Source organism: Clupea harengus, chromosome 1 (assembly GCF_900700415.2).
Source record: "Clupea harengus chromosome 1, Ch_v2.0.2, whole genome shotgun sequence".
In the NCBI taxonomy this organism is placed as follows: Eukaryota; Metazoa; Chordata; class Actinopteri; order Clupeiformes; family Clupeidae; genus Clupea; species Clupea harengus.
In genome coordinates this window covers 31,432,698-31,451,141 of record NC_045152.1, presented here as the reverse complement: position 1 = coordinate 31,451,141, position 18,444 = coordinate 31,432,698, and the positions used below count along the sequence as shown (strand labels likewise).

Genomic DNA, 18,444 nt, shown 5'->3' with positions numbered 1-18,444 from the left:
ATGGATGCTGTTGCTCTGGCTGCACTTGCCCTGCGACTGGACCCAGGCTTCGACACTGGTGGCCCAGGGACGTGTGCACAAGGGACGAGCCCCGCGCCGAGTGGCTGCTGGGGGCTCGAGCGTCAATTGGCTGTTGGGATGGGATCCCGGTTAGCGTGCCCCCTATCTGACCCCCAAACCACTGCCACCCCCCCCCCCCCCCCCCCCCCCCTCCTCCACTTCCCTGCTTGCGTTGCATCAGAGAGGAACACAGTTGCCACGGGGTACTACTGATCCATCCATGGGTCTGATCGATGGATGGATGGATGGATGGACAGATGGATGGATGGATAGGCTCTGTCTGCTGGAGGACAGGAGGAAAGAGCTGTGTGTTGGTGGGTTGAGCTTCAGGGCTGCTTTCCATGTCATTACTAGCCTGTGCCGCTTGACCTCTTATCTCCACAGCCACCGTAACGACAGTTAACGAAGAATGGTTAGCAGCCAACCAGGGGATTGGTTTACGAGCTGTCCATCTCTCTCAGCTTTGTTGTTGTGATTGGTGACGATACCCCCCCTCTTGGTGACTAGGCCCCAGGGAGGATCAATAGAGTGTGTGTGTGTGTGTGTGTGTGTGTGTGTGTGTGTGTGTGTGTGTGTGTGTGTGTGTGTGTGTGTGTGTGTGTGTGTGTGTGTGATGATGATGTTGCGAGTCCTCTGTGTGCAGAATAAATATTGATACGGATTGAAACAGAGCAAGGGTCCAATTGATTGTACTGGGTAATCAGCAGCAGCAGCAGTCAGTGACGGCAGTGACCACAGAGGAGATTGAGAGGCTGAGGCTCAGTAGGCTAGATGCTGGCATTGAGGGCTGGACACCCTGGGCACCAGTACGCTACTGCTACCACTTGCTTGGAGTCTGAGCCCCCACCTGCAGCGCCGGCCACTGCCAATGTCCCTGTTCCCGTCCCTGTCCCTGGGCAGCACCACTACCGGGGGGCCATGAGTCTTTGAGCAGGACGAGGCCCAGCAGCCACATGAGTGAGCGCAAGAGCGCCAGGAGGCACGGCGGGAAGCGCGAATCCCGGGAGCCGAAAGAGCCACGGGAATCGCGGGAGGTGAAGGAAACACGGGAGTCGAAAGAACCGCGAGAATCTAGGGAACTGCGAGAGCCCAAAGAATTGAAAGAACCGCGAGAATCACGAGAACCAAAGGAGTCGAAAGAACCGCGAGAATCACGCGAGTCAAGGGAGGCCCGAGAGGCTGCTTCAGCTTCTCAAACAGCCGATGGCGGGGGAGGTTCCACGTCCGACTCTCCCACGGCCCTGCTAGAGTGGGGTAAGGGGTGGGAACCGTCTGCTTCCTTCCAGGGCGGTCGCCATGGAGCTGGGGAATGAAAACACAGAGGCGGGCGGGCGGGCGGGCATGCAGCACAGCCCATATCAGGGAGGGCAGCCACTACTGTTTGTTTGGCTGTTGGAAGAGCCTAATGGACTTGCTGGCTTCTGTGAACCCCAAGGGTCAAAGGCTCACATTGTCTTTGGAGGAACCTTCTTGTGGTTTTTGGCAGGAAATGTACAGCTGTGTGTGTGTGTGTGTGTGTGTGTGTGTGTGTGTGTGTGTGTGTGTGTGTGTGTGTGTGTGTGTGTGTGTGTGTGTGTGTGTGTGTGTGTGTGTGTGTGTGTGTGTGTGTGTGTGTGTGTGTGTGCGCGCGCGCTGTAGTGTATGTCCACTGATGTATCTGTGTGTTTTACTCTCTGAGCTTGGGTTAGAGCTTGTCTGGTTTGTAAAGAGTCGGGTCCCTGTGCGTTCCTCTCCCCTCTTGTAAGTTCCTGGCTGAGTGGAGCAGGCCACTGGAGCGGCAGTCCTGTGTGGGTGCTGGGGGGAGGGGAATGTGTCTCGTAGCCCAGAGAAAGGTACTGTGTTCAGAAAGAGTTTGAGCAGTGTGTGTGTGTGTGTGTGTGTGTGTGTGTGTGTGTGTGTGTGTGTGTGTGTGTGTGATAACAGTAGATGTTGGTGATAACAGCAATGTTGGTGTGTAACTATTTGAGACACAAGCCCTTCCTCTCAGTCCTCCACAGTGCCCAGTCTTTGTCCTGTCTGTCTGACTTTCGTGTGTGTGTGTGTGTGTGTGTGTTGCCTGTGAATAGCAGTGGTAGTGTGGAATGAGGAAGGGCCCACTGTAATCTGGATGTTCCCACAGAGCGATTAGCCCAATAAAGATAAGAGCACCAAATGTGAGTGTGCATGTGACCGCGACGTGTGTGTGTGTGTGTGTGTGTGTGTGTGTGTGTGTGTGTGTGTGTGTGTGTGTGTGTGTGTGTGTGTGTGTGTGTGTGTGTGTGTGTGTGTGTGTGTGTGTGTGTGTGTGTGTGTGTGTGTGTGTGTGTGTGTGTGTGTGTGTGTGTCTAAGCATGTAACTCGTCTGAGCTGTTTGGGGCTTCGTGCAGTGGTGTAGGCAGACATGACTCGTGTAAATGTGCACACTGAGGTTGAGCCTATCGATCAGGGTCTCTGCTCCAGTTTTGCCATGTGGCAGGAGCAGGACGTGTTGGATAATGCAGGGGCCCGGTCAATATGCCTTTAACAGCTGTGGAAATTAGACCTGTGCTAGCATTGGTTTGGTAGAGATGGCCATCGGCCCATCAGTTACAGAATCCTTTTTTTCTTTTTTTTTATATGCTTAAGTTTGTGAAAGGCACTGATGTAGCATGTGACTTTTACAGAGGCTATTTTAATTTCTATCTTTTTTTTATTATTATTACTGCAGCAAAGTGTTATATGTAACACATATTTATTTGATGCTATTGCTATGAATTACCTTTTGGACCTATTCTTGCCATAGGTGTAGATTAACCAGGGGATATACTGTTAAGCATTCATTGTGCTTTTATACAGGCTTTCTTCAAAATGGTGTCCGTATTCAGTGGTATCCGTACTGAACAAATGGCCTTATGCTTCTAAACCTCACCCGTGTTTTGGATACGTTTAAATCTGCAGTGTGGTGTATGCCTATCGACATATTAATGGCTACATTCATATTGTGCCATCATGCGCTCAAACTCTCGGATGATGTGTCCTTGTGTAGTCACATCTCCAACTGAGCAGTCTTTAAGCCACATATCTACACTCTTTTGAAATATGTAAGAATACATTAATGTACAGTAAACTGAAATCACATAATGAGTTTGTTTATAGCAAGTCATGCCAGTGTTGTCAGTCATACAATTCACTTATCAGTTTATCAATGTAGCAGGCACACAGAGTTCTAAGAAACACAGATATAACCTCTGCACTTCTAAGAAACTACTTGAGCCATTTAATTCCTTTGAAACGGATATGAAAGAGGTTTTTTTTTTTTACTGTCTGTACTGTAGCTACTTGTTAGAGTTTCCATTCCATGCATTAATTAAAGAAATAAATAAAAAATCAGATTTGTTTTAGCATCCACTATGTCATGTGGCTCTTTCCAAAAAGATAAGGAATTTACATAACACACTTACCCCCTGTGACTTTCATGTCATGGGGCTAAACTGAATGAAAGCGGCAGCTTGAAGGCAGCCACCAGTTAGAAGCTTGGTGATGCACTGTTTGCATCAAAATGGCAAAGAATTTTCTAGAAAAGAAGTGAATGTGCACTAAACTTCTGTTCCTCCCGTCTACAACAGTCAAAGAGTTCCTCGCCAAAGCCAAAGAAGACTTCTTGAAGAAATGGGAGAACCCAGCACAGGTGAGTCCACCACTGCACACAACATGGCCGCCCTCGCCTCTCACCCATTCAAGGAATGCCCTCATGTACGTGCACTATCAGTCAGGCCCTGGTATGTGTCACCTTCGTTTCACCTTTGTGCCTGTGGCACGGAGTGTCTGGGGCTGTGTGCCCCCTACTGGTCATAAAGTGCAACGACGGGCCTTCTGATGTTTGTACTTTGGTGGGACGGCAATACATGAACTGGATGGTAGATCGTGTCCCCATAAGTAACTATGAGGGGAAGCGCAACAGAGATATATATATATATATAGAGAGAGAGAGTCATTTGTTGTAAACTGAAGCCTGGGAAATGCTTTTGGGCCTGTGGCATTCCTTAAAATAACTCTTAAAGGGTAGTACTTTATTATAATCCATTACACTTATCAACAAATTCAGCTAAATTGTCCTCACGTTCCACTGGCTGTCTCTGCACTCAAACAAATCTGGTGTTCCTGCGCAGTCCTGGCGTTGGAAATGAGAAGCAAACAATGTCGGACCGAGCTATACAGCCAATTAACACCATTGTTTCAGGAGCATGGGAGGGAGAGGTGTATTGAATTAGTATCTACAGCCCTGTGCCAGGATTGAGGGCTGATTTCAAGTCATGCAAGTTAACTGATTGTAAGCTCTGCTTGAGTTTCCTCGGAATCCATTGAATGGGTCTTTATCTGATCTGAGTTCTTTTTTTTTTTTTTCTTTCCTTTTTTTTCTTTTTGGCCACGCCACAGAACACTGCGGCCCTTGACCAGTTCGACCGGTTGAAGACATTGGGCACGGGCTCGTTCGGGCGGGTCATGCTGGTGCGGCACAAAGAGACGGGCCAGCATTCTGCCATGAAGATCCTCGACAAACAGAAGGTGAGGTGGCGCAACGGTGTGCCGTGTGGCGCTGCAGTACCCCCATGACTGCTGTGGCTTTGATGTAGGAGATCCTTGTGAAGATTACGGCTGAGTGTTTCTGACTCAGGTGTGTGTGTGTGTCTCTCTCTCAGGTAGTGAAGCTCAAACAGATAGAGCACACGCTGAACGAGAAGCGCATCCTCCAGGCAGTCAGTTTCCCCTTCTTAGTGCGGTTGGATCACTCCTTCAAGGTACGGCCCTCTGTCTGTCTGTCTGTGTCTGTCTGTCTGTCTTGTGTCTGTCTGTCTCTGTGTAAAAGAGTCTGAGACATGTTGGTATTACGCCTTTTGTCATGGTTTAACTATGACGTTTTGACTGACGTTCGTTGTGTCCTGTAAGTGACGTTTTGACTGATGTTCGTTGTGTCCTGTAAGTGATGTTTTGACTGACGTTCATTGTGTCCTGTAAGTGACGTTTTGACTGATGTTCGTTGTGTCCTGTAAGTGATGTTTTGACTGACGTTCGTTGTGTCCTGTAAGTGATGTTTTGACTGACGTTCGTTGTGTCCTGTGACTGATGTTCCTCACGGCTGCTCTCTGTGCCCCCTGCAGGACAACACAAACCTGTACATGATCATGGAGTACGTCCCCGGCGGAGAGATGTTCTCTCATTTAAGGAGAATCGGCAGGTTTAGGTGAGTCGTCTGCGTGTCCCAGCCACGTTTTAGACCCAAGACGTGGGGAACCACAGCTACAGCTTTTTCTTTTTTTTATATATTTTGTTATTATTTTGGTCTTCTGGGTTTTGACAAGAGTGGAATCAACATGACACATTTACCGTACCTACAATAGCCACAGCTTTTTCATTTCATTCTAATGCCACAGATTTGAGTATTGTTCAGTTTGTTTTATTGTGTATGCAGAATTGTGTACGTGCAGTTTCTGTTAGCCTGGTATAGCCAGACACAAATTCACTTGTGTAATCCCAGTGAAAACTGAGCTGGGAGCAACAGGTGGGCAAATGCTACGCTTTTTGGATGCTCTCTGCTGACATTTCATTCTTGTTTACCCAACACGGAAGTAATTTTGTTTTTAGAAACAACATAATAAGTATTTAAAACTAGAAGGACACTTGGTGAGTGCAGACCTCTGTCAAGGCCAATATGCCCTTTCTCGCAATGTTGACATAAGCCCATGATGTGGATCCTCTCCAAAATTGAATGGGTTCTTCCTTGGCCTATAGTCCACCTCTCCACGAAGTTTCTTGAAAATCGTACGGTTCGTTTTTCTGTAAGACCAACAAAACCCAACTGAAAACATAACCTCCTTGGTGGAGGTAATTTAAGAAAGTAAAGGAATATGGGTGACCACTGCAGTAGTCGTATTGTAGTTTATGAGTAACATATGATAACTAGGCTATGCACATTTCTATTTGTTTCTTTAGTGTGAAATGGCACAGATGTCACATGCGAATGGCTAGAATCATACAAAAGTCTTCTTCAGTTCTCGGCAATCTGTTTGAAGTTCAAGTAAATCAACCAATCAGATGCCCCCTGTTGTCACCCTAATCAGATTATGCGGAGAGATTTTAAGTTTGTATTTTTACGTTTTAAGATAAACGTGGTTGTGATGGTCAAATACATCAAGACAATGCAGTGGTTGCAGTGCCGTGGTTGTCACCAGTGGTGGTGGTGAGGGGGATGCTCGCTCTCCTTCACTGAATTTATTATTTAACCTTTATTTAACCAGGAGAAAACCCATTGAGATTAAGAATCTCTTTTTCAAGGGAGACCTGGCCAAGACAGGCAGCAGCATACATACATACATACATTACAAACATAGTTACAGACAGAAACACAAAAGAAGACAACATTTAGGAGTTGGTGTCGTAGCCAGGTACAATCTGGTCTCACTCGCTCTCCCTCTCATGATCACTCACGGTTGTCTCCTCCTCCACAGTGAGCCCCACGCCCGATTCTACGCCGCCCAGATTGTCCTGACCTTCGAGTATCTCCACTCACTGGACCTCATCTACCGAGACCTGAAACCTGAGAACCTGCTCATAGACCAGCAAGGTTACATACAGGTAAGCCCGCGTGCACAGGATTGGATTGAACCAGCTCAGCAGAGGTGAATCGATTTACTGATGCACTTAAAGTCACAGAGACGGAATTGTAACCGATGCTTTGAGCTCAGGCAGTGTGCTGTTTGGGGTTTTGGAAAAATCCCAGTGTTCACACTGAGCTTTGTCCTCACTCAGGTAACAGATTTTGGTTTCGCGAAACGGGTCAAAGGTCGGACTTGGACGCTGTGTGGCACCCCAGAGTACCTGGCCCCCGAAATCATCCTCAGCAAAGTGAGTGTCCCCTTTTCGTGTCACGCCACTCATCACCTCGCTGTGTTGATGGTGCTGGGGTTGTGTGTGTGCCCCCTCGAGCACAATCTTGGCTATATCCAAGTCATGACTCTTATGAAAGGATAGTATTTGCCCTATTAGTCATTGTCTCTTACTGACCTCCCTTCTTTGTGTCCCTCCTTCTCTCTATCTCCTCCTGTCTGCCTCTCCCTTCATCTCTCTCTCTTTCCATCTCTCTCTCTCTCTCTCTCTCTCTCTCTCTAGGGTTATAATAAAGCAGTCGACTGGTGGGCTTTGGGGGTGCTCATATACGAGATGGCCGCAGGTTATCCCCCATTCTTTGCTGACCAGCCCATTCAGATCTACGAGAAGATCGTCTCGGGAAAGGTCAGTCCAGATATTTAACTGCGAAAAGGAGAGGGATGGATTCCACATCTGGGTCACACATGTATATGTCATTCTGAGTCAAGAGATGATCTGATGTAGAAGTGTGCCTTATTGAAGAAGAAAACGTAATATATAGCATTTTTTTATTGAGTGGAAATGGTCTTTTTGCTAGAATATCTCTCAAGCTAATGAATATGTCAACAAGATTGACTTGTAAATCTTCCTATGTGTGACCACAGTTGCACAGAAATATCTAAATTGGATTAGTTGTATGTAGAGCACAATTGATAACTGATCTACTTGGCTCTGTTTGCCTCGCGCCTGAACCCCCGCAGTGACCTTTGACCCCTGTGCCTTTCTCAGGTGCGCTTCCCGTCACACTTCAGCTCCGACCTGAAGGACATGCTGCGTAACCTGCTGCAGGTAGACCTGACCAAGCGATTCGGCAACCTCAAGAACGGCGTCAACGACATCAAGGGCCACAAGTGGTTCGCCACCACCGACTGGATCGCCATCTACCAGCGGAAGGTCAGTGGACTGGGCAGACCAAACCAGGCCAGGCGCTGCCTCACGATACCAGGCCGGGCAGTTTAAATGAGGCTTTGTGTTCACTGGGCTCCATGATGCCGTCAGGTCAAGGCCAAGCTTCAGTCCCTCAGAAGGAACCGGAATGTGTAGTCAGTGCGGCAAGTAATTGTGGTATCTGGAAGTTTGTCTACAGAAGTTGCCATTTGCCAGACAAATTGGGAAAATTAAAATATCTGGATCTCCCCTTATGCTACACGGGCAGTGGCACCAGGCAGCTGACTCATTCTTACTGTCATCAGACCTGTAGACTATGGAGTGAAATTGCTGTGTGTTTGTCAATTAATTTGATCTCCAAAGGTTGGTTAATTAGTACTTTTTTTTTAATAGATATTACTTTATTTACCTTGTTTGCTTTGATGGGAAGATAACTAATAATAGGAGTTATCCTTACAAGGAGTCCTTGATGCTGTTTCTTAAACACACTTAAACATCAAGGGTCGCACAAAATATAGTGCACTGACATCTGTAGTGCGTTCAGACTGACGAAAATGTGCGAACCTTTTACCCATAAATCTTTGCGCCAACTTCCAACGGGAAATTTTAAGCAAAGATGGCGGACCAAAACTCAGCTGACGGCCGTGTTTGGTATGTAAATGTAATCTTTTTGGCGTTTTCTCGCTTACATTTTTTAAAGTTACCGAGAAATAGACACTGTACTGTACAGTTATTGTAACCAGCAATAATGGTTGAAGTAATTTGCGAGGTGTCAGTCAGCCAACTTTACAAACTGAAAAGCTGCCCAAAGGGCTCCTCCTCTTCTGCTACGTAGCCAAGATGGCGCCCGCTTAGGGCGAGTAGTGTCCATCGTTTTACATTACATTTTTTTTTTACTGTTTGCAGTGCGCCATCCTGGTACTTTCAGTGCCCTGAATTCTGCTAGTTCTGTCAGTGTGAACGCCCTAAGCACTGAAAGTCAGTGCTCGAAGTGCACAAGTGTTCGGTAATAGACAGAGCCCATGTGTCATGAACAATGTAATTTTATGACCTTTGAAGTGGCAGTAGTAACTCTGTGTGTGTGTGTGTGTGTGTGTGTGTGTTTGTTTTAGGTTGAGGCTCCTTTCATCCCCAAGTGCAAAGGTCCTGGAGACACCAGCAACTTCGACGACTACGAGGAGGAGGAGATCCGGGTGTCTTTCACAGAGAAGTGCGCAAAGGAGTTTGCAGAGTTCTGAGCGCACCCAGGTGCAGCAGAGGCAGAGAGGGGACAAAGAGGAAGAAACAAAATGGAGGAGAGGAACAGAGAAAGAGCAAAGGGTTGAGGGGGGGCCTAAAGGTGGAAAAAAAAAAAAAAACAGGACTGCCGACCTGCACGTAGAAAGAACGACAACAACAATGTACAACCCCCCCCACCCACCCCCCTCCCTCCCTCCTGCCCTTCCTCGGAAGGAGCGATGAAGTCGTCCAGAAAGAGCCAGCAGTGTTGCCTTCTCAGATAGTTTCTTCACCTGTTACTTATCCATTTAATGTTTTTCCTTTCCTCTTTCCTGCTCTCGCTCTCTTTCTATCTCTTGGTCTTTGGTGGCAGAGATGCAGTCCACTTTTTTTCTTCTCGTAATGGGTTGTCATCGTTTTTGTTTCTTTGTTTTTTTTTTTTCACATCAAGGCAGATTGACACTGTCGGGTCACTGCAGCAGGTTTCAGGCCTTGACGTCTACGTGGTACTGGGTTTCAGCCTTCCCAGGGTGGGCCATCTCTGGAGGTGCTTGTCAGTGAACAAGGGCATCACATCACTGCTTGGTTGTTAGAATCCTTACTATGTCTCATCTGGACACACACACACACACACACACACACACACACGCACACATTCCCAGTCTGCCCTTGCTCCTTTTCCCTCAACCTGCCCAAGCAATACAAGTTCAAGTTCAACTATAATGTGCCTGTCATGATGCCAGCTTTTTCAGTGGCCGTGTTGGAAAGCACTGCCGCTGGGATTCAGCTTGCAGTGGCAGCGAACCCTTTCTGTTTTTCTCGGAAATTGAAATCATGACACCCAAACGCACCACACACACACAAACACACACACACACACACACACCCATTATGTGTTTTATTGTGGCACGATTTTTTTGTACTTGTAATACTTTCTTTTTTCTTTTTTTTTTTTTTTCCCCAGCGCTTTCAGTTCCATCACTGTTGACCACTTGAAAAGCAAGACTAGATTTGAGTCATGTACCAAAAGTTGGTCTCTCCACAGGTTTGTCATGTAGGTCTTAATTGTCTTGGGGACCTGTCACTTAGCAAACCTATGCTCAGCCTTTTATAGGGATAATTATGTCTGTCTGCTCTCTTGAATGAGTTGTGTTTTTTTTCTTTTTGTTGAGAACCCTTATGAGAATAATGTGTCTTCTTAAGTGTGTGTGTGTGTTTAGTGATTTGGAGATGGAATTTAAAACATGGTTTCCTTTTTTAATGTTGTCACCACCTTTTTTATTATCAATCCTGAGCATAGGCTCTCGTAGCACATAAATATACATTAATGTGTACGTGAAGACTCCACACCCTACCATTCACACCCTTCTCGTTTTCTCACCTTTGTGCGATAGCTGTTGGGGGAGGGGGGGATGAAGTTTAATTTTTAACTGAAGTTTAATTAAGTTCTTGTTTGTTTGTTTGTTTGTTTGACAAAAAAACTAACATGACATCTGCCAAAATGACATGCTGACGGCATTGTTGAGAGCCGAGATGTTCAGTAAGTAATTTAAGAAGCCGATGAATGTGATGGGAAGGCGTAAAGAGGAATAAAAGTAGCAAAGTATTTCACATGCATGGTCCATGCCATTGTTGTAGAGAACACTTGTAAAAGCAAAGTGTTGGAGGGTAAGTGACAATTTTTGTTTTTCTTTTGTTCTTCTCAATAACCGTTTTGGGCCAGGTTTCACGGGGTTCTTGATTTAGGTTTTTTTTTTTTTTTTTTTTTTTAATGGGGGGTGAAGGTTGTTGGTGTGTGTGGGTGTGTGTGTCCTCAAATTGTGTGTACACCTCTTCAAAATATTTGAGGGGAGCTTAGGGAGTGTGTAGATTTGTTTCTATATGCCAGGTGTGGATTTTTTTTAAACTCCACTCCAGGTTTACTCCCCCCCCCCCCCCCCTGCACCCCTTCTAGGAGCTCAGTGTGATCTGTAAAGGTTAGATCTGGGGCTACTCGACCTGTGAAAGTTTTTTTTTTTTTTTTTTTTTTTGCTTTTCTTTTAAAGCAGCTTTTTAAATAACACTTCTTTCTAGCCTCTGACATTACCTGTCCATCTTAAAGTCCATTACTGACTTTTTTTCTGGAAGTGCATTTTGGAAACCAATGTGTTTGCGTGGCTAATGATTCCATCTGTTAATGAAAAATCTACCTATAATGTACAGAAATCGATATTTGCAAGGGGGTCATTTTAAAGTTTGCCAGCCCAGTGTACTTCTTGGACAGGATACCCTGTGTGTACTGCAGGACGCAAGACAATCTATTGCCTAATCACCAATATGGTTGGATTTTAGAACCCTGTGCAATAATACAAAATGATTTCTTTATGTCCAGACTTTGCATTTGGTTTCTTGGTTAATGGGAACTTTTTTCAGACTCATGTCATAATTTCTGGCCCATACAGAGTCAGTCTTTTGCAAGGTGTGACAGTACACAGGTGACATGTGTTTGTTGCTTTTTTTTTTTTTTTTTTCTCAAATAACATTAACACATTGTTTTGTCATGACATTTAGGGTAGTTTTAAATTATTTCTACTGAATGTTCACAAATCTAATAGTCTTTTGCCAACTTATTAAACCTTTCAAATGCTACTTTTCTGTTTGGAAGGACTGGGTTGATTGACTCTAGAACTGATGAATTTTGTCTTGTAACAAATGTGTTTAAAATGCTGTATGAAGGAGGAAAAATACTGGGTTTGAGATTTCTTGATGGGTCCCTGCACAGTCTAATGCTATATTGCATTGCAGGTTAGTGGTTATAGTGGTGACAAATCATCCCAAAGTGATTTTCAGATCTGTGAAGAAAATGCAAAAGGAGTTGCACTCTTTCTGAAGAGATGTGCAAGGCACTCATCATGTTTCTTTCTTCACCTTTATTTACCACTTCCTAAATAATTGGAGTGGAGGTCACCTATGGATGTCCACCGGACCTTTGTTCTGGCCTGGTGTTAGTGCAGGCCGCATGCTCTGAACTCACGTTGTTCACATTACTAGTGTTTGAAGTGCCACGGGGTTGTGCGCCTCCTGGTGGCTCTATAAGACACCTACACTGTGTGTGCAGACATCTGAGGTCGATTTCAAACTTTTTGGTCTCTGGGGTGTGGACGATAGCACAATGCTTCAGAAAAAAATATATAAAAGAAAAAGATAGAAGAACTTTAAAAGCTTGTAAAGGAGCAGTCACCTTCATGATATACATGTGAATGACACCGAGTACTTAATAGCCTCTCTGGCTCTTTTAACCCTTCTTGAACGGTGTCGATTGTCAACATTTCCCTTTTCCCTGTTTCCCCAGTACCACCGTTTTGCTCTGTTGTGCTCACCAGTTCATGCTTACGTTTGCTTTTGTATGCATCCACGTTCCCTTGCGCACTTCGTAGGCTACAGACATTTCGCTTTATGAATCATGGAGGAAAAAATGTTGATTTTTTTTTTTGTCTTTTTTTTTTCTAAATGTATAAATAACAGGAATCTCTCCTCCCGATGCAGGTATGGTGATGGTGTAGTCTGTTGTACCTTTTTTCGGGGAACAATACTGTATATCTCTGCCTTTATCAGTCTTAATTATTTTACCTTCTGGAGAACTTGACAGATACCCTTAGCACACATGGAGTATGTTTAAAAAAAAAAAAAAAAAAAGTAATATTTTACAACATGTATCATTCCAATAAAGTTTTACTTGTTAAAATTACAACTACATGGGTGCATTTTGTTAGACGATGGGCCTGTTACTCGTGGATGTTCGACAGAGAGGGGTGGGTAGTTGACTAGCTTTTCATTAATCGACGCTGATAATGAATAGCAGATGAGGCGCATTCTGGGGAGAGCGCGCGAATGCAAAAGGACGCCAGTCTAAGTCAGTACGCCCTTAAATTGCTCCCCTGGCGGCACATTCCATTTCGGGCAGTCCACCTTAAGCGCACAAAGTGAGCAACGCACGCGTACAGTGAGGTTTCCGTTCTCTCGAGTCTCAACTGGGCTCGGACCGCGACCGCGGCTTGGAGAAGTAGCGTCACATCGGCAAGACTCAAAGAATCCGACGAACCTGTTTGGGAAGAAATGTCTGAACCAAGCTATCGCGACTGGATACTTGAGACGATAGACTCTTTACGGTCAAGAAAAGCTAGACCAGATCTTGAAAGAATTTGTAGGATGGTACGAAGACGACACGGGTCCGAGCCCGATCGAACCTGCAAAGAACTGGAGAAACTGATAGAAGAACAAACGGTTCTTAAAGTTAACTACAAAGGCTCAGTTTCTTACCGAAATGCTGCTAGGGTACAAAGAAATCGAAAAAAATTGGGTCAGGTGACAAATAGATCAGTGGTAAAACAACCAGCGCTCCCAGACTCGAGCAACGACGACAGTGCCCTCGGTCCCACGGAGGATGAGATGGGGGATATGGAAGTAATGCATGGCAGCCAGTTTCATGACTCTACGCTTGACACAACGGCAGATTCCATCGAGATTGGCGAAGATACAACTGTGAGTTTAGTTTTCTGAAAACAATAATTTGTATGATGACACGTGTATTTGCCAAAGTGAGTTTAGATGTTCAGTTGGGGTTAGTGGTTTAAGCAAGTGCACCCACAGACAAACTGCCGCAGACGGGGAGCGGCACTACCTCTCATGACCGGGGTAATAACGCCAACAATGGAAGGCGCTCTCCTGTCAGCGTGAACAACGCAAGTGTTTCGTGAGCCAAGTTTGCGCTTAAGTAGAAACTGTAATACGACCAAAAAGCATAAAACTTTAACGTGCGCCAAGAGAACGAGTATAAAGAACCAGTACAAACTGATAGAGCCGAGTCCAAACTAAGCACTGCAACGACATGAGGCCAAAGCGTAAGTCACCAAAACAGCTTGGATGTACGTTAGGTGATCGACTGGTTCATTCAGCTCTGAACGTCGAGCCGTGAGGACGATACATTCAAAGGTCAAGCACTTCAAGGCTCTAAGATGAGGGGTGTATAGGTATGAAAGAGCGTCTGTCGCAGGGAGAGATGACCCTTAGCCAAAACAAAGTGAATCCGGGCACAGAGATAGCCTGCCTGGATCTGCTTCGTCGGGCAAAATGTAAGAGTAGCCTCCCCGTCTCGGAAGTGGGAACGAAGTCGTCGGTGCAGTTACCGAAGAACTCACGACCTGAGACAGATGCAATGGAAAAGGTAGCTAGCTAGCTAGCATTTTGATTGCACGTCGGCACTGCGTTTTTGTTTTTTTCCCCCTGATCGAAATAGGTAATCGAAGCGAGGGCAACTAACAAAGCTTTAAAAATAACGGAAACTTGAACACATCCGGATGCATTTGTCTGATTGGGCTCATATTTTGTTCAACACTCTAAAGCAAGAACACTCGTTCTCTGTTGGTGTATTTGGTGATTATCGACAGGACGAGCTGAAGGCTAGTTGTCTGTTTTGCGTGTTCTCAGTCGCAAGCGCTTCAGTGAGGTGCGGGGCGGGCTTTGTGGAGTTAGCGCTCGCACTCGCGCGCCTCAGCTAGTTACACACGGGCATACGTATGGCGAGACACGGCTCGCGTTTCATGTCTCGTCAGAAACACACACTTGAGTGAAAAAACGATGTTTCCCACACGTTTAGTCTGTTATAGACTCTAGAACACGAAACGGCGGTTAGCTCCAAAAACGGAGCCCCCCTGAAAAGCACACTGTAGTTCTGAAGACACACGAACATTAGCCAGGCCTGAAAACTCGCAACGTTGTCGAGACTGTCCAACGTAGCAAGTCGACATGCCAGTAGTGTCTCTGCACATACTTCTTACTATCGTCTAAAAACGATTTCCTTTGTGCGTCTGAACCATTTACACTTGTTTCAAGCAGTTATCTGCGCTCTTCAACATTAGTGATTGATCTCCGCATTCGCGTGGAAGCAGATGATGATAATGGGCTATCCCACTCTGTATGCCCGCTATCCACTCAGGCAAAGGTCAGTGTTAATGCGTTTGTTGATATGGCGCAGTTTACAGGCTACCTAACGCTTTCATTTCATAAAGACACGACTTGCCTGTCTTTCATAGACAGTTCCTTTCAGACGAAAAGCAACAAGGTTACCTCGAAAACGCGAGCATGAGGCTGCAACGGGGTTTTATATTGCAGTGCATTCATTGAATTAGAAATGGGCTATTGCCCATTCAGATGGGACAATGTACTGACCATGGGCTTTATTCTTACTAGTGGGTGGGCAGCGTGTCTCGTATATAAAAACAACGATGCCATCGAGATGCTTCGGGCATCAACACGAATCTATGATTGTAAACCTGAGTGCTCTTTTCCTTAAAAACCAGAGATAATGTCCTACAACATTATTGTTCCTAACAAATGTTTTTTTTTTCTCTTCCGTTTTTATTCAAGAGTAGGCTTCAATATGTGGTAGTTGTATATCCATTCTCTCTTACTTGAATATATGGGTGTATAAAGTGTTGCCCAGCGTCACATCAGTTTCTGTCTCACAGGAAAGTGTGTCCATGACGGTAGACCTGAATAATGGAGTGGCACAGGATGGCACAGTCAACACACAGGCTGAGTGTGGGAGCCCTGTGCCCCGCTCTAGGCATGGAGATGGCTCAGGTGTCTATGCCCAACACAGCTCTCTTCCCCACACCCAGAGCTCTTCATGCAATGGCCACTGGCCTTCAGACAGGCCCAGCTTGGGCAAATGTTCTTCCAGTCTGGCCACACTGAAGCGTGAGGGTTGTGAGGGCAATGCTTATCACGCAGAGCCCATACCTACCGGAACACTTGGAGAGACAGGTAATAATCCTTCAGAAGCTTGTCTGTAATGGAAACTTGTGGAAGAAAGGTGTGCTAAGAATGCTATGGAGTGAAACTAAATATATTTGTGTGTGTGTGTGTGTGTGTGTGTGTGTGTGTGACAGGCGTGTTAGAGCTAGGGAGCCAGCCTCTTGCGGTCTGCCCGTCGGTTCAGAGGTGCGCCCTGAAGAGAGAGGAAGGGATGAGAGCAGTAGAGAGTGCCGCCACACCGGATCAGCTTGGGTCAAAGTGCAGCACTACACTGGTCAGTCCACTTGATCATTGTGTGTGTGTGTGTGTGTATATATATATATATATATATGTGTGTGTGTGTGTGTGTGTGTGTTGATTTCAGCGCATTCTTGTTGCAAACTCACTTTATTGTTCATCTTTCTGCAGGATGAGGCAATGCAGGTTTCTAAAGGACATTCCCACACGTGTTCCTATGGCTCAGAGAATGGTGAGTTGAGGGCCCGGTTTTATCACCTAGTGTGATGAGATGATGACCTTGTGGGGGGTTTTTATTTGCTGTTTTGCAGTGATTGATGGTCTTGTCCTCACTGTCTGTTGCAGGTAAGGAGAGTAAAAAGGGGATGAAGGTGACTGTGACCTCCACTCTGGAACAAGATGCTGCCATCAAAGATTCAGAGAAGAGCAGAGAAGTGTAAGTGTTTCTGTAGGTCTATCTATGTTTATCATATAAAAAACAGTCTTTTCATCTTCCACTCCTTTTTTATGTTTGAAGGTTAATACACATGCACACAGATGCATTCACACTCTCACAAATACACACACATTGAGATGTTGTGTATTGGATTTACACTCTTCCTATCCGTTTGAAAGAATGTAAGAATGCAAGAGTTATGTCCAAGCTTTGTTGGAAAGCAGATGCCAACATCCTGAGTAAATGATGCCACTATTACTATGTGGCCCCAGCAGTATGTCTCATGCCTGTCCATTTGTATTCCTGTGTGTTCAGGTCGGAGGGGCCGGGGGAGATTGGTCCAGATCCAATGCAGTGGACTGTGGCAGATGTCACCGGTTACTTCACCACAGCAGGGTTCCCTGAACAGGCACTGGCGTTCCGAACACAGGTGCTGTGTATCCCTACGCTGTCCTCTTTGCTCTCACCACTAGGGGGAGCTACACACACAATCACAGTCCTTTGCAACAGACTCACCATTTTAAAATGAAGTGTTAAAGCGCATCCCTTGATATCTTTAGCTATACTGGAGATAAATAACAAACAAAAAATAATAATGACCACTCTCGACATTAATCTACGTGAGGTGAAGACATTTAGTTATTTACACTGATACAATTTTGACCTGAACAGGAAATTGATGGCCGAGCTCTTCTCCTGATGCAGCGCAGTGATGTGTTGACGGGCCTGTCCATCAGGCTTGGGCCCGCCTTGAAGATTTACGAGCGGCATGTGAAGATGCTACAGAGGAGGGTCTTCCAGGACAGCGACCTCGGATGATGGGTGGCATCGCCGCGCACCCTCCTCTTAGGCATCTGCACGGCAACTTGCAAAACTCTCTCTCTCACCCATCCACTCGCTCACTCATTCTCAGGTACGCAAGCAAGCTAGCCATAATGAGTCTGAGTGAGTCAGAACGGTTACCACTGGAATGATGTCATCAAGCTGAGACACTTTAAATCATGTCAACCAGAGCTTAGGTTCTCATCCTTCACCTTCAGAACTGACGGAGCACAGACCATTCTGTGCGGATGTTTCAGTCTCCCCTCCCCTATCTCTGGGAGTGACCTCTGTACAGCTTTTACTTTTGCACGTGAGTGGAGACCTTGTTTTGTCGATTCCATATAATATATGGTTAATGTATATAGTGTATATAGAGTTAGCAAGGTAATGGCGACGCGGTACAGACACTGCCATTGTCTTGGCGGAGCATTCATTTTGACCACTAGCTCATATATATATATAGATATATGCTCTATGTATATAAGATGCCGGTGTTGCATAACAATAGCATTTTAATCTTTATGTACTGCTAAGTCAGACATGACTTGATTTTACACAGGTTTCCGTTTTTATTTGAAGGTACTTTTTTGTGCATTCGATGCATGTGAAACAAAAAATAAAAAGGGGGACGAATAGCATATTTCTGTGTAACATATATATGTATGATGTATGACATTTTCAAGGATTTATTGTCTTTTTGACTTATTCTTTCAAGTCACTGACCTACAGTTAAGGTTTTCAAGCCACCTGGTGGGGACATTTCATATGAAGCAATGAAGAGACTTCGAATAAATCATCATTTTATATCAACAACATAACATGTGGCAAACAAGGAATTTCCACATGATTACTACATCAAGTTTATTTAAAGCCGTGTTATCAAAGCCTTAAATTTCCAGATACCGTTGAAATGTCTATTTTAGTGTCAATATGTCCATTTTACATTCTTCCAGTTTAATGGCCTGTCGGAACCCCTGGTGGACAAGTGTTGTTGTAGCTCAGATAAGACCCTTGTGCGTCTCATCAGTGACTACAACATTTAACGGTAAATTAGTGGAGAGAAAATTGGATTTGGAGTGAACTTGTGACCTTAGACACCAAAGACA

The 18,444-nt window shown here is 45.3% G+C and overlaps 2 protein-coding genes across 6 annotated transcripts; both read left to right on the top strand.

Annotated features, from left to right (window-relative positions):
- Window positions 1–310: 310 nt before the first annotated feature.
- prkacaa (protein kinase, cAMP-dependent, catalytic, alpha, genome duplicate a) lies at window positions 311–10,516 on the top strand. 2 transcript variants are annotated; one of them, XM_031576255.2, is made up of 10 exons: window positions 311–374; window positions 3,645–3,706; window positions 4,456–4,584; window positions 4,719–4,817; window positions 5,178–5,260; window positions 6,525–6,651; window positions 6,826–6,921; window positions 7,186–7,308; window positions 7,672–7,836; window positions 8,943–10,516. In XM_031576255.2, the coding sequence occupies exons 1-10, from the start codon at window positions 326–328 to the stop codon at window positions 9,066–9,068; spliced, it is 1,059 nt and encodes a 352-aa protein (XP_031432115.2). In that variant the 5' UTR covers window positions 311–325; the 3' UTR covers window positions 9,069–10,516. The 2 variants fall into 2 exon arrangements, with proteins under 2 accessions (XP_031432115.2, XP_031432109.1); XM_031576249.2 differs by lacking the exon at window positions 311–374 and adding an exon at window positions 999–1,314.
- A 1,845-nt stretch (window positions 10,517–12,361) lies between these two features.
- Window positions 12,362–18,153, top strand: samd1a (sterile alpha motif domain containing 1a). 4 transcript variants are annotated; one of them, XM_031576259.2, is made up of 7 exons: window positions 12,362–13,569; window positions 15,555–15,852; window positions 15,978–16,117; window positions 16,252–16,312; window positions 16,426–16,516; window positions 16,832–16,946; window positions 17,189–18,153. In XM_031576259.2, exons 1-7 carry the CDS (start codon window positions 13,144–13,146, stop codon window positions 17,333–17,335), a joined length of 1,278 nt encoding a protein of 425 aa, XP_031432119.1. In that variant the 5' UTR covers window positions 12,362–13,143; the 3' UTR covers window positions 17,336–18,153. The 4 variants fall into 4 exon arrangements, with proteins under 4 accessions (XP_031432119.1, XP_031432131.1, XP_031432137.1 ...); XM_031576271.2 differs by lacking the exon at window positions 12,362–13,569 and adding an exon at window positions 13,660–13,928; XM_031576277.2 differs by lacking the exon at window positions 12,362–13,569 and adding an exon at window positions 13,970–14,057.
- The last annotated feature ends 291 nt before the right edge of the window (window positions 18,154–18,444 follow it).